Source organism: Ranitomeya imitator, chromosome 3 (genome assembly GCF_032444005.1).
Source record: "Ranitomeya imitator isolate aRanImi1 chromosome 3, aRanImi1.pri, whole genome shotgun sequence".
Taxonomy (NCBI): domain Eukaryota; kingdom Metazoa; phylum Chordata; class Amphibia; order Anura; family Dendrobatidae; genus Ranitomeya; species Ranitomeya imitator.
In genome coordinates, this window is record NC_091284.1 from 763,566,704 (window position 1) to 763,582,271 (window position 15,568).

General features: G+C 43.4%; 1 protein-coding gene across 1 annotated transcript in view; it reads right to left on the minus strand.

Annotated features, from left to right (window-relative positions):
- Positions 1 to 15,568, minus strand: part of MTUS2 (microtubule associated scaffold protein 2) — a 957,846-nt gene that overhangs the window by 88,385 nt on the left and 853,893 nt on the right. The window contains exon 8 of the mRNA XM_069759018.1: positions 10,837 to 10,903. Within this exon, the coding sequence (XP_069615119.1) occupies positions 10,837 to 10,903 (67 nt within the window). The remainder of the gene's footprint in view (positions 1 to 10,836; positions 10,904 to 15,568) is intronic.

Here is a 15,568-nt window from a genome sequence, read left to right on the forward strand (position 1 = left end):
CTTTATGATCACTGAATAAGATGAGATCTGAAATTTGACTTCTAAGCAGATGTCAAACCACTAAATATCCACCTATCAATTATTTAGTTTTCTCCTCAACAATCAATCTCATCTGTGCAGTCCTGGATACAGCAAAAATATTGGATACGAATGGTCATACGAAACGTATTTTTATTCTTTTGCTCACTGCTTCCTTGCTTGTCTATAACATAAGACAACGGTCTTCTGCGTAAATTAAGGTGTTGCCCTGGGTATATTTGAGAAATTAAATCCCCCCCCCCTGCTCCAAAAGTCTCTGTTGGTCATGCAATGGTGCTGTCACACCCATCAATAGCATGAATGCTGCAGCCAATCGCTGGCCTCAGTGGTCAGTTTGCCATACATGCAAGTGTCTCTGTGAAGCCACCGATTAGCTGCAGCAGTCAAGTAAATGATGGTTGTGATGAAGAGGCAAGAGATTTGGTCAGTGAAGGATATACAGTGGGGCAAAAAAGTATTTAGTCAGTCAGCAATAGTGCAAGTTCCACCACTTAAAAAGATGAGAGGCGTCTGTAATTTACATCATAGGTAGACCTCAACTATGGGAGACAAACTGAGAAAAAAAAAATCCAGAAAATCACATTGTCTGTTTTTTTATCATTTTTTTTGCATATTATGGTGGAAAATAAGTATTTGGTCAGAAACAAACAATCAAGATTTCTGGCTCTCACAGACCTGTAACTTCTTCTTTAAGAGTCTCCTCTTTCCTCCACTCATTACCTGTAGTAATGGCACCTTTTTAAACTTGTTATCAGTATAAAAAGACACCTGTGCACACCCTCAAACAGTCTGACTCCAAACTCCACTATGGTGAAGACCAAAGAGCTGTCAAAGGACACCAGAAACAAAATTGTAGCCCTGCACCAGGCTGGGAAGACTGAATCTGCAATAGCCAATCAGCTTGGAGTGAAGAAATCAACAGTGGGAGCAATAATTAGAAAATTGAAGACATACAAGACCACTGATAATCTCCCTCGATCTGGGGCTCCACGCAAACTCCCACCCCGTGGGGTCAGAATGATCACAAGAACGGTGAGCAAAAATCTCAGAACCACGCTGGGGGACCTAGTGAATGAACTGCAGAGAGCTGGGACCAATGTAACAAGGCCAACCATAAGTAACACACTACGCCACCATGGACTCAGATACTGCAGTGTCAGACGTGTCCCACTGCTTAAGCCAGTACATGTCCGGGCCCGTCTGAAGTTTGCTAGAGAGCATTTGGATGATCCAGAGGAGTTTTGGGAGAATGTCCTATGGTCTGATGAAACCAAACTGGAACTGTTTGGTAGAAACACAACTTGTCGTGTTTGGAGGAAAAAGAATACTGAGTTGCATCCATCAAACACTATACCTACTGTAAAGCATGGTGGTGGAAACATCATGCTTTGGGGCTGTTTCTCTGCAAAGGGGCCAGGACGACTGATCCGGGTACATGAAAGAATGAATGGGGCCATGTGTCGTGAGATTTTGAGTGCAAACCTCCTTCCATCAGCAAGGGCATTGAAGATGAAACGTGGCTGGGTCTTTCAACATGACAATGATCCAAAGCACACCGCCAGGGCAACGAAGGAGTGGCTTCGTAAGAAGCATTTCAAGGTCCTGGAGTGGCCTAGCCAGTCTCCAGATCTCAACCCTATAGAAAACCTTTGGAGGGAGTTGAAAGTCCGTGTTGCCAAGCGAAAAGCCAAAAACATCACTGCTCTAGAGGAGATCTGCATGGAGGAATGGGCCAACATACCAACAACAGTGTGTGGCAACCTTGTGAAGACTTACAGAAAACGTTTGACCTCTGTCATTGCCAACAAAGGATATATTACAAAGTATTGAGATGAAATTTTGTTTCTGACCAAATACTTATTTTCCACCATAATATGCAAATAAAATGTTAAAAAAACAGACAATGTGATTTTCTGGATTTTTTTTTCTCAGTTTGTCTCCCATAGTTGAGGTCTACCTATGATGTAAATTACAGACGCCTCTCATCTTTTTAAGTGGTGGAACTTGCACTATTGCTGACTGACTAAATACTTTTTTGCCCCACTGTATAAGGTTTTCTTTTAACACATGTACTGCATATTTTTAAAAGTCAAAGAAAATCCATTTAAGTTTTAAAGGTTAAGGCTTTGGGGAGCTTTGACTTGGAGAAAAAAATACTTTTTACTTAACTTAGAGGTTACTTTAAAGAAAAAAGTTTCAGGCTACAATGTTCATCGATTATTTCAGATTCTAATTCCCTGATGTGCAGTTTGCAATTCATATTAGTTTCAGACTGTTCTCCTGTGAACGTGTCTCTTCCAGAAATACATGCTGAGTGTGTCCAGGATGCTGCTGCCTGTACTCAATTATCAGTATAAATCACAACTTTATCTCTGTACTCATTTCCAACAAGTAACAAACAACCATGATGAGAAATGTGTGAATCCCCTCTCTCCCCCTGTAGAATGTGCTTGGTGTTCTCCTCTTTCTCTATACTGATATACAGCACATTACATACCTGGCTCCCAACCATCCTGGACCCAGCAGGACTGTCACGAATTTGGGAAGCTGTCCCACTGTCCCAGAAGGTCGGGTGGATGACACTACTTCTACTGGCTTCTAGTCGTACAGAGAGAAGAGGTGCAGGGCACAATAATTATCTCCCTTCTAATCCCAGCCAAGATCCTCTGCGACCCTGTGTCTCCTTCCAAATCTTACCCTCCCATTCTCACCACTGTCTCCCTTTAGTTCTGCCACCCACTGTCTCCCTCTGATTCCCGCCAAAAGCCCCACATAAAGAACTGGTCACAGGTAGGGTACTGGCCTAGTGTATAGTAACAATTTACTGCTACAGTACGTGTCCCTCTTTTTTATCCTTCTAAGTTGGGAGGTATGACTACAGCATGTGATCACACCTTCCCTTCTAACAGCTCCAGACAGCCATGTGTGTTCTCCTCCATCTCTACACTATGATACATTACATCTTCTGTACCATGTGACTGCTGGGGGCAGAGAGGAAGAGAGAGGGGTGTGGTCAGAAAAGAGCGCGAGAGCAGAGCGCGCGGGACAGAGGGGACAGCGCTCCAGAGCGAGAGCAGGCTGCTGCAGCGCCGCGCTCCCTGTAGTGCTCCCCGTGAGGGCACTGAGGCTGAGATACCAGCCGTAATGAAGGCTGGATGTGAGATTGTGTATTTGGAAGCCTCCGTAATCAGAGAAGACGTATCCCCTGACAGTGACCTGAGCGCGCAGCCCCGGTGACCGCAGTGACAAGCCAGGACCCCTGAGTGTGACAAAGTAAACTGCTCAGGGTGTGTGTAGCATTGCTACTGCAGAAAGACTGTCAGCCTAATACACAGAGACTCGCAGCAGAGTGGCTGTGTTACATTCTGCTTCCAGCTTCACTGGGAGAAAAGACTGCAAAGACTTAACCCTGGAGTCTCCAGTTCCCAGGAGACAAAGGAGAGACTTCAGGATCTTCAAGCTCTGCTGGTGACTGTACCCACGTTGGAATAAGGACCCTCCAGTCAGGACCGCCCTGGACTGATAAGTTACAAGAATATTCGTTTCGATTCCGCTTAACTGTTTACTGTTTGCTTTATCTCTATTAACCCCCTGTTTACTCCCTGCGAGGAGAATCTTACTCCTGTTAATAAATTCCCCTCAACAGTTGGTCTGTCTGTTCCGTGGTGACATACTCAACCCTGCACTCTATTACACCGACAGAACAGAATTGAAGAGAATCTATGTAAAAAGCAGCAGCAAAGTCAACCATTACTTATTGTTCATCACTGACAATAGGTAATGTGGAGCTCAGTCTTTCTTCCCCCTCCTTGCACAGTGACCTCTGCACAGGTCATAGCTCAGTCTTTCTTCCCCTCCCTGCACAGTGACCATGGCATCGGTCATAGCTCAGTCTTTATTACCCCTCCCTGCACAGTGACCTCTGCAGTGATCATAGCTCAGTCTTTCTTCCCCCTCCCTGCACAATCACTGCGGCAGATGTCATAGCTCAGTCTTTCTTCCCCCTCCCTGCACAGTCACCGCGGCACAGGTCTTGGCTCAGTCTATATTCCTCCCTTCCCTCCCTGCATGGTGACTTCTGCACAGATCCCAGCTCAGTCTTCCCTCCTCTGCAGAGTGACCTCTGCACAAGTCATAGCTCAGTCTGTCTCCCCTCTCCCTACATAGTGACCTCTGCACAGGTCATGGCTCAGTCTTCCCCCTCCCTGCACAGTGACCTCTGCACAGGTCATAGCTCAGTCTTCCCCCTTCCCTGCATAGTGACCTCTGCACAAGTCATAGCTCAGTCTTTCTCCCTTCTTCCTGCATTGTGACCTCTGCACAGGTCATAGCTCAGTCTGCCCCCTTCCCTGCACAGAGACCTCTACACAAGTTATAGCTCAGTCTTTCTCCCCCTCTCTGCATAGTGATCTCTGCACAGGTCATAGGTCAGTCTTTCCCCCTCCCTGCACAGTGACCGCTGCACAAGTCATGGCTCAGTCTTTCTCCCCCCTTCCTGCATTGTGACCTCTGCACAGGTCATAGATCAGTCTTCCCCCTGCACAGTGACCTCTGCACAGGTCATAGCTCAGTCTTTCTTCCCCCTCTCTGCATAGTGACCTCTGCACAGGTAATAGCTCGGTCTCCCCCCCACCTCCCTGCACAGTGACCTCTGCACAGGTCATAGCTCAGTCTTTCCCCCCTGCACAGTGACATCTGCACAGGTCATAGCTCAGTCTTTCTTTCCCATTCCTGCACAGTGACATCTACACAGGTCACAGAAAATACATTAAAAGCTATATAAAAGACATTTGTTGTTCAATTATCAAATTAGAAGAAAATATACACTTTAAGTACTGAAAATAAAAATAGTTGCATATTATTTTCTTTAATCTGCTCATGATTTCTGAATGTAGATTATTACTATTTCTGAACATGGTTATGTGGTACCCCTTGGGTCCAGTTGCCACAGAGTTACTGCACCTCACCTGTGGTATCCCACTCTCAGGTAAGGAAGGAGCACTACCCAGGACTCTAACACTCACATCCAACACACACCAGTTCAGTCAGGGCATTTGGGTGTACCCTTAGGGAGGAAGGCCTCATCCCAGACTGGACAGGAAAGGGTGTTGGGGAGTGGGTGGGGAAGGTAGAGTAGGGGAGGAGCTAATTAGGAGGGAAAGTTAGATTGTGAGAGGAGCTGAATGGAGTAAGATGAGCACTGCAGAAAGAGGCTCCCTCTCAGAGGGAGCTAGAGAGAGAAACGACTAAAGAGAGAATGTGAGAGGAGTGGAGCTGAGAAGATGTGCGGGTCTGCAGCTCCTGACAGACAGAACAGAGAAGTGTGAGAGAGAGATTGAAGGAAGCTCCCAGACGGACAGAAGGGGTCCTAGGGGCACGGAAGTGCAGAAGCCACCCGTGGGGCCCGTATCCAGACATGGAGGGACCAGGTCGCAGTGGTGGAACCCGCCCCCCCAAGAATAGTGGAGAACAAGGCTCAGCTAGCAAGCCGGAGGCTGCAGCATCTGCATGTGTTGCAGCCACATCCGACACATTCGCTAAAAAGGCAGCCAAATAGGATCCACGGGACCAACAGAGAGTGTCGCCAGACAAGATCTGAGGCTGCTGGATTGGGACACTGTGTGTGTGAAGGCGGAAGGGTGAGAGCCAGCATAGTGGCACAGCCAGAGAAAGGCATACGAAAGGAGTCCTGGAAAGGTGCATCCCAATCTACCTGGGAGTTTGCTGGACCACTGACCTGAAGAACACAGCATCAGGCTGACGTTTGTGGACTGGAGAACTGTGAGTAAAAGTGTAAACTGCACCTTATTGTGTCCTTGCATTATTCCTACAACACCTGCCCGGTCTACCACAACCACCATCATCTCATCATTCATTCATACAGTTGCCCTGGGGTTTAGCTCTCCCTGTGGAGAGCTGTACCAACTCTGCTGCATCACCATCAGCCCCAGCAGACTCTGAAGCAGCGTCGGCTAACTCCTTTATTGCCGAGTACCACAGGTGGCATCCCGAACATTTCCCCATAGACTTTATTGTCCACCACACTTCATCCCCTTTAATTGGACGCTCAGGGCCATGGACCGCTTCCGTGACCATTCCTTTAAATATCGCCGGACCGGGTACCGAGTACCCCACGGTCCTAGCGGGCGCTCCAGTTATAGAGCAGCCATCTTGCATAAATTTCTGTGAACAGCAGTTCAAAGCTATGCTTTACAGCAGCCATGTGGACCATAGACGATAATAGGTTAAAGATGATCTTTGACTTCTTCTTGAGAGTGATGTTGCAGGAAGATGGAAGAGGCGAGCTGTGCCATTACCTAATGTGGATGATGGATTCTGTTCTACCTATGTATAGATGCTGCTGTTTACTGAGGTGACTACTTAAAGGTAATCTCTACAGAACAGGAAAAATACGCCTAATATCAGATTTAGGGTATATGCACACGTCCGGAATGCATGCAGAATTTTCCCAAGATAAACCTGAGGTTTTCCGCAGGAATTCTGAATGCGGATTTTTCGCGTTTTTTGCGCGTTTTTTTGGCGGATTTTATGCAGATTTTTTGTGGTTTTCCCCAGACACTAATATAATGGGAAATCTGCAAAAAATCTGCAAAAATAATGAACATGATGCTTCTTTTTCCGGAATGCGTTTTTTGTGTGGAAAAAAACGCATCATGTGCACAAAAATTGCGGAATGCATTCTAAATGATAGGATGCATATGCATGCATTTTTAATGCATTTTAATAGAGTTTTTATCGCAAAAAAACACGCAAAAAACACGAAAATTCCGGAACGTGTGCACATACCCTTAAAGAGGACCTGCCCCCAGGCCAAAAGTGTCGAGCTTCGGCTCTATTTTATTTTTTTAAATCCACCTTCAAATACAGGCTTTTTATTTGGTACTTATTTTCGGTCTTCTCCAAGTGGGCGCTGCTCACAGGGTAATTATGTAGAGCAGACTAAAGGCACATCTCCAGAGAATCCTTTGAGCGATGCCCTCTTGGTAAAGCCCATAAGAATTAGCATCAGTGTTGAACAGATCACTTCGTGCAACCGCGGCCGGTCTGGGTCAGTGCTCTCTGGCCATGGATAAGAGCTGCGTAAATTTCCTGACCTTCTGAGTTATCTTGTGTGAAGCATAGGTGACGATCTGCCATCACAGCAAATCATAAGACAAGCCCGGGATCCCGGAGGATCAGTAAATTCCGGCAGCTCCTGTCCACTGCCAGAGAGTCCTGACCTGGACAGTAGACCAAGGTTGTGCTAAGTGATCAGCTCATCTCTAATTAGCACCAAATAAAAAGGCCCATATCTCTGGAACCGTATGACCGATGTAAAAAAATATATACCTGTACTGGAAAACAGGAACAAAATTTCAAGTGCGGTGAAATTGCAAAAAAAAGTGCAATTCCACAGTTTTTTGTTTTTTTTTAACCATGTCCACTAAATGCTAAAACTGACCTGCCGTTACAATTCTCCGGGTCATTGCGAGTTCATAGACACCAAACATGTCTAGGTTCTTTTATATTTAAGTGGTGAAAAAAAATTACTAAATTTGTTAAAAAAAGGAGCCATTTTCCCAGACTTGTAGCGTCTCCATTTTTCGTGATATGGGGCTGGGCAAGGGCTTATGTTTTGCTCACCGAGCAGAAGCTTTCATTGATACCATTTTGGTGTAGATAAGGCCAGGTTCATACTGCATTAAAGCAGCCCATTCAATGCATAGCGTTGACGGGCTGTGTTAACGCTATAGCATACATGCCATCGTGTTATGCTATACCGCTAGCGCAGATGATTCATCTGTGCTAGCGGTGACGGAGCCTCAGACGCTGCAGCCCGAGTCCGAGGCTCCGTCACTGAATGACGGCACATCGCTAGCGCATGCCGATTATAGCATGCGTTGGCGATGCGCCTAATAATAGGGGTTAATGGCAGCGTTAACAGACTGCGTTACACCACGTTATGCTGTGGTGTAACGCAGTCCTTCTAATGGACTACCATAACACAGTGTGACCCCAGCCTAAGATCTTTTGATCGCCCGTTATTGCATCTTATATCAATGTAACAGTGACCAAAAAAACATAATTCTGGCATTTTTAATTTTCTATTGCGATTGGGTTAATTCTTTTTTTATATTGATAGATCCGGCGATTCTGAAAGCGGCTATACCAAATATGGTTATATTTGATTTTTTTTAATTGTTTTATTTTGAATGGGGCAAAAGGGGGATGACTTGAACTTTTACATCTTTTTTATTTTTTTATATTTTTAAAAACGTTTTTTTAAACTTTTTGAATGCTTCAATAGTCTCCATGAGAGAGAAGAAGCTGCACTACTGATGATGATCAGATCACCTGTGTGTAGCAGAAATGCTCTCTTTCTATGAGTACCGACCACTGGGCGGCGCTCATAGAAATCTGGCAATGACAACTATACCTCTGGTTGTCATGCCGCCTCATCGGTGACCTGCGATCATGTGACGGAGTCACCTGTGAGCGGGACAAAGGACGCACTTCTGGTAAGCACAAGCTAAATGCCGCTGTCAGAGATTGACAGCTGCATTTAAGTAGCTAACAGCCGCGGGTGAATCGCTATTCCACCCGCGGCTGTTGAGGGTACATGTTAGCTGTATAGATCGGCTGACATGTGCCCGGAATATGCGGGCTCAGCACCGGAGCCCGCACCAAACAGGGTGTGTCCAAGGTGGACTTACTATTACGCCCAACGTAGGAAAGGGGTTAAGGAAGCTCTGACACTGATAAACATATATTCGGAAACTATGGTAATCAGTAATTATAATCATAATCATAATCGGTTTAGAATTATGGACAAAAAAAAGTTTCATGGAAAAATAATGCAAAGTTTACAAATGAAAATTGCTAAAAAAAGAATCTGTAAAATGACGTAATGTACTTCAGACACATCCGTATAACAAAACAGCATTTAGAACATTAACGTGCATTAATAATAAATGATAAGAAAGGTAGAAGGGAAATTACAAAGTCATGCATAATAGTTTCAAAGGCACAGGATGCATATGCCAATGTCCTCTGATGTCAACTTAATTCTGGGAGAAATTCTGGGAGATTTTAAAAATTATTTTTTCACAAGGAACAAAACAGTCAATTATTTTCATACAGACGAATCCTATGCAAACACTATAGCTCAAATCTTACGTCACAACAATTTCTTAAGTTGTGAGCTACATATAAAGGCCTCGTCTTCTAATCCTAATGCAGATCGAACATCCACTTGGCGCTATTTCTCTCCTTAGGCTTCATCAGTAAGAAAAGGGGAATTGTGGAAACCACAAGAAAAACGACAATAGCGAAGAGAAACTATGTATCACAAATAACCTTTATTGATTCAAAAGAAATACATGGTAAAATACGGACCATAACTACGGACAAAGTGTCAGACGGTGCAAAGCACAGGACAAACACCACCCGTGCCTGTGGAACGTACAGATGAAGGACTGGCTGTCTTAAATAGTAATATACAAAATGCAACAAGTACAATAATATATGAGCGTATAATAAGACCAAGAGCACACCAATATAAACATCTGTTCCTAGATAGTACCCACGTATATAAAGGCAGGACCTTAACACATGAATGAGCGACCTACAGCCCTAACGTTCATCAGCAAGTGCACAAGAGAGAGCCGTCATCGTATATCTATGAACACGTGGGGATAATGCCCATACCACAACGGCCATATGTAAAGGGGCCTAATCGGCCGGTAATAATAGATGCCAAATAAAGAATCACTGCCATAAGATACTAAGATAGTAGTCCAGGGCGGACGTGCAGCCGTGAGTTCTGGCAGAGCAGCACCAGCAGCACCTTATAGGTAATATACCATGGAGTGGCATATGTTTCTACATTATGGATTCTATCTTAGTATCTTATGGCAGTGATTCTTTATTTGGCATCTATTATTACCGGCCGATTAGGCCCCTTTACATATGGCCGTTGTGGTATGGGCATTATCCCCACGTGTTCATAGATATACGATGACGGCTCTCTCTTGTGCACTTGCTGATGAACGTTAGGGCTGTAGGTCGCTCATTCATGTGTTAAGGTCCTGCCTTTATATACGTGGGTACTATCTAGGAACAGATGTTTATATTGGTGTGCTCTTGGTCTTATTATACGCTCATATATTATTGTACTTGTTGCATTTTGTATATTACTATTTAAGACAGCCAGTCCTTCATCTGTACGTTCCACAGGCACGGGTGGTGTTTGTCCTGTGCTTTGCACCGTCTGACACTTTGTCCGTAGTTATGGTCCGTATTTTACCATGTATTTCTTTTGAATCAATAAAGGTTATTTGTGATACATAGTTTCTCTTCGCTATTGTCGTTTTTCTTGTGGTTTCCACAATTCCCCTTTTGTATATTGTTGTTACGACTAGGCTTAGTACAAGTCAGACCAGCACGTGACTACGTGATTACGGATATACTTTATTTACGTGATGTGGTCATTTAATACCTTTGTTTCTATTGTGTTCATCAGTAAGAACAAGGGTGAAAAATGGTCTACGGTTCATGGCAAAATTTGGATTTTATCGGACTTGAACAAGTCTTGGATGTACAGATACAACAGATCTTATTGAGAAGTTTATTGTTTTGATGTTCATACATTGAGATAATGGAGTAATTTCCCTTGTGTCTAAAGTAATATCTCAAATACTGGGATTTTATGACAAACTCAGGTCTGCTACATCACTATGAAATACTCCCGAGCATATACACCTTGAGGTTCTTGATCTAGGTAACTAGTTTACTTACCCACTTCATCTCTGATGGTTGCAAGTTCAAGTGATAGTTCTCTTTCTTTCATAAGCCCAGCTTCATTCTGTGGAGAAAGTATTCAGAGTAGTTATATATATATGGACCACTGTGTCCCTCAAAAATGAACATGTTGCAAAAAACAGATTTTTAATAATGAGTCTAATAATTGAGATATAGATTCCGAAGTGCTTAATTTTGTCTTTAATATATTTTTCTAGGCAGGACACTGGAAGTTTTCATCAGCAATATCTTTTTTCGCTTATGGCTAAACTGAGGTGCAAATTTCACAGCAACTTTTGCCTTCATTCTCAATTGGGATATCCATTTAAATTATAATGTGTTGCTTATATAAATAATGGACCAAGGAGATTGAACAGGAGTGGATGGACATGGGCCAAGGAGATTGAACAGGTTTCTACATGTGAACAACTGGCTACATCAATGGTACCATGAACAACGTTTTAGGTTTCTTGACCAAGGAGTGAATTACTTGTATGATGGACTCCTTGCTAGAGATGGGTTGCATCTTACAAAAGCAGAAAAACAAATATTTGGTAGATGCTTTGCTACACTCATCAGGAGAGCTTTAAACTAGAACAATATGGGATGGGAAATATATGAAGCTGATGAATTCTTTTGAGAACCCTTCAATTAGAAGTGGAAATAAAGAACAGAGACAACAAACTCCGAATGAAAATAGAGGAGCAAGAGAAACAGGCTACCTACTAAAATGTGTGTATACAAATGCACGAGGCATGGGAAACAAACGAGGAGAATTGCAGTGGCTAACACAAGAAGAGAGATATGATGTCATAGGCATTACTGAAACTCGGAGAGATGATACACATGATTGGAATGCAAACTTGAAGGCTACAACTTTTTTTTTATTAGAAACAGGATTAAAAAGAAGGGAGGAGGTGCTACAATATAAGTTAGGAAAATGTATATCTCTACAGAGATCCAAGCATATGAGAATGGCAACTCTGCATAAACTGCTTGGATACAAATAAAAAGAGAAGAACAGAAAGGACACTATTGTGGGTGTTTAATATAGGCCACCTGGAGAGACTGTAGATATGGATGAACCCTTTTTACATCAGATGTTTATGTTCTCAAAAAATTATCGCATAGTGATCATGGGAGATTTTAACTATCCAAAAATTTGTCAAGAATTTCTCAAAAGTATTGGGTCTAGAAAATTCTTATCTTCTCTAGCTGATAACTTTGTCTTTCAAAGGTAAAAGAGACAACAACAGTTTCGGCGTCTTGGACATAAGGTAACATCACATTAAGCGACGCTGCAGCGATCTAGACAACGATGCCGATCGCTACAGCGTTGCTGTTTGGTCGCTGGAGAGCTGTCACACAGACCGCTCTCCAGCGACCAACTATGCGGAGTCCCATGGTAACCAGGGTAAACATCGGGTTACTAAGCGCAGGGCCGCGCTTAGTAACCCAATGTTTACCCTGGTTACCAGTGTAAATGTAAAAAAAAAAAAAACACTACATACTTACATTCCGGTGTCTGGTCACGTCTCTCGCCTTCAGCTTCCCGCACTGACTGAGCGCCGGCCGTAAAGCACAGCGGTGACGTCACCGCTGTGCTTTGCTTTACGGCCGGCCGGCGCTGACAGTCAGTGCGGGAAGCTGAAGGCGAGGGACGTGACCAGACACCGGAATGTAAGTATGTAGTGTTCTTTTTTTAACTTTTACAATGGTAACCAGGGTAAACATCGGGTTACTAAGCGCGGCCCTGCGCTTAGTAACCCAATGTTTACCCTGGTTACCAGTGAAGACATCGCTGAATCGGCGTCACACACGCCAATTCAGCGATGACAGCGGGAGATCCAGAGACGAAATAAAGTCCTGGACTTTCCCCAGCGACCAACGATCTCCCAGCAGGGGCCTGATCGTTGGTCGCTGTCACACAGAACGATTTCATTAACGATATCGTTGCTATGTCACAAAAAGCAACGATATCATTAACGATATCGTTATGTGTGACGGTACCTTTATTTCTTACCAACAGGGAGGAAATGGTTGAGGAAGTAAAGGTGTCTGTAAATTTAGGAGGCAGTGATCATGCTATCCTCAAATTATGGATTACAAGAGGAGGAAGAACAGAGAGGGCTCAGACTTTAACGCTGGACTTCAGAAATGCAAATTTTAATAGACTCAGAAAGAGGGTACAAAAGGTCGAATGGCTGGATGTTCCAAAGGACAGGAATGGGAATCTCTAACAGAATGGTATTTAACAGGGAGAAATGCAAGATTCTACATATGACTAAGAAAAATGTAAAAAAATTACATCTACAGAATGTGAGGAATAGAACTAAACAACAGTACATGTGAAAAAGACTTGGGTATACTAATAGATCACAGTCTGTACATGAGTCAACAGTGTGATGCAGCAGTAAAAAAACGCAAAAACAGTTCTAGGATGTATTAAGGGAAGCATAGAGTGTAGATCACGTGAAGTAATAATCCCCCTCTACTCTTCCTTGGTCAATCCTCATGTGGAATACTTTGTCCAGTTCTGGACACCAAATTTCAAAGACATTGAAAAATTGGACCAAGTTCAGAGAAGAGCTACCAGCATGGGGCGCGGACTGCAAACTATGTACAACGAGGAGTGGTTAAAAGATCTGGGAATGTTTAGCTTGCATATAAGAAGGTTAAGAGGAGACTTAATAGCTGTCTACAAATATCTGAAAGGATGTCACAGTGTAGATGGATCATCCCTATTCTAATTTGCATATGGAATCACGAGAAGTAATGCAAGTAAACTGAAAGGGAGAAGATACAGATTAGATATTATAAAAATCTCTTTGCAGCGAGAGTGATCAATTAGTGGAACAAGCTGCCACGAGAGATGGTGAGTTCTCCTTCAATGGAAGTCTTCAAACTGAGGCTGGACAGATATCTGTTTAAGATGGGTTAGAGAATCCTGCATTGAGTAAGGGGTTAGTCCCTCCCATCTCTAACATTCTATGATTATATATATATATATATATATATATATATATACAGTGTATATACAAAAGTTAAGAAAAAAGATTTGCTGGACCCTGGTCCATAGGCCACGCCAGTCATCTGAAGCTGCAGGACTGCGGGACCATAGCCCTGTGAACCTCCTCCTAAGTGGCAGAACATCATCCATCTTCTGATTGGTAGGCCCAGAATTATGTCATGAGGGTGACATGCTGCAATGATGATGTCATGGGTGGTTCTTCTACTCACAAGAGGCACCAGGGATGCTGGCATGTAGGTGGAAGCTCGAATGGCTCCAGTCTGGCTTTCATGGGCTACCAGGGTCCTGAAAGACTTTTTGTTCAATTCAAATAACCAATATACTTGTAGTAACAAAAGCTTCACCAATGTCTAGTATTTCACCACTGGTCCAGACAGTTCCACTTTCAGCTTGTGTTCAAGATAAGAGAAGGGGGCTGTTTAGGTGGATAATTTCAATTACGAAGTCAGTCCCCTCTCTGTCACAGACGATGCATGGACATTGAGGGGGATTGACTGTTCTATGGCAGGCCTTATTTCTCTTCTTCAGACTTTCAATAAAGGGGTTATCCAGGACTTTGTTTATTTGCATCCTCTGGGACTAAGAATGTACCGGCATGTAGTTGTTAACTACCTGCCTGTTCTGCCCTGTGAAGATCCCTCCCAGCTCAGGTGGGGATTCTCCTGCTTGCTTTGACCTCTCATTGACATAGCAGCTCTTTCTCTACCACCCTGCTCTGTCGATGGAGCATCACTGTAACGTCATGCTGATTGATAGCCAGTTCCCTGCAGTTGACACCCGGCTCACCACTGCTCACCACTGCCTAACTGCAGGGACCTGGCTGTCAAGCAGCATGACATAGGCAGTGACACTCCATTGACAAAATAGAGCAGAAGAGAAGGATATGCTCTGTCGACGTGATGTCGCAGGAAGCAGTAGAATTGTTGGCAGGAGCGGTGGTCTTTGACTACTCTGAGCTGGAAGAGATCATCGCAGGGCAGAACGGGCTGGTACTTAGCAACTACTTGCAGGAAAGTTCTTAGCCCCATAGGGGAAAAAAGGTCCCAGATAACCAATTTGGTTGAATTTAAAATTAAATATATACTGCAAAACATTTTCATGAACTTAAACTTGACAAAGCCAACTCTGCTATAAATGTATTTAAGAGACAACAATTATCTATCCAGTTCTTCCCACATGCTATTTTAAGAATTTCTATCACGTAGCTTATAACTTGACTTCCGTACATTTCCTATTGTTAGATAGAAAAGACAAAAACAAAAAAATCAATCAGTCTGGATCATTTTCTGACTCCTCTACAGTCAGGCGATGTAATTTGTAGCATATTTTGTTGTTTCTTCTCCATCATCATCAGTTCACAAACATCTAAAACGCAATTACATTATGTAGACCCACAACTAAAACAATACGATGCTAAGCTTATTTATTTATAGCAACACCGCAGCCGGTTAATGGAAACTCATTGGATCAAAGACGCAGGAGGCGTAAAATACCACTAACAGATAATCAAGTTTGAAGAGAATGCTAAAAAGCTAATAATGTCCCATGTCTACCATTAGTAACAAAGAAGTCAGGGCCCACACTATGAACACTAAGGAGCTCATTAAATCTGCATTACGTAGACTAACGCAGATTAGTCTTAGAATTTCCCTTTTAATTTAACAATAGCACATTCAGCAGTGAAAACCCCTTAAGACA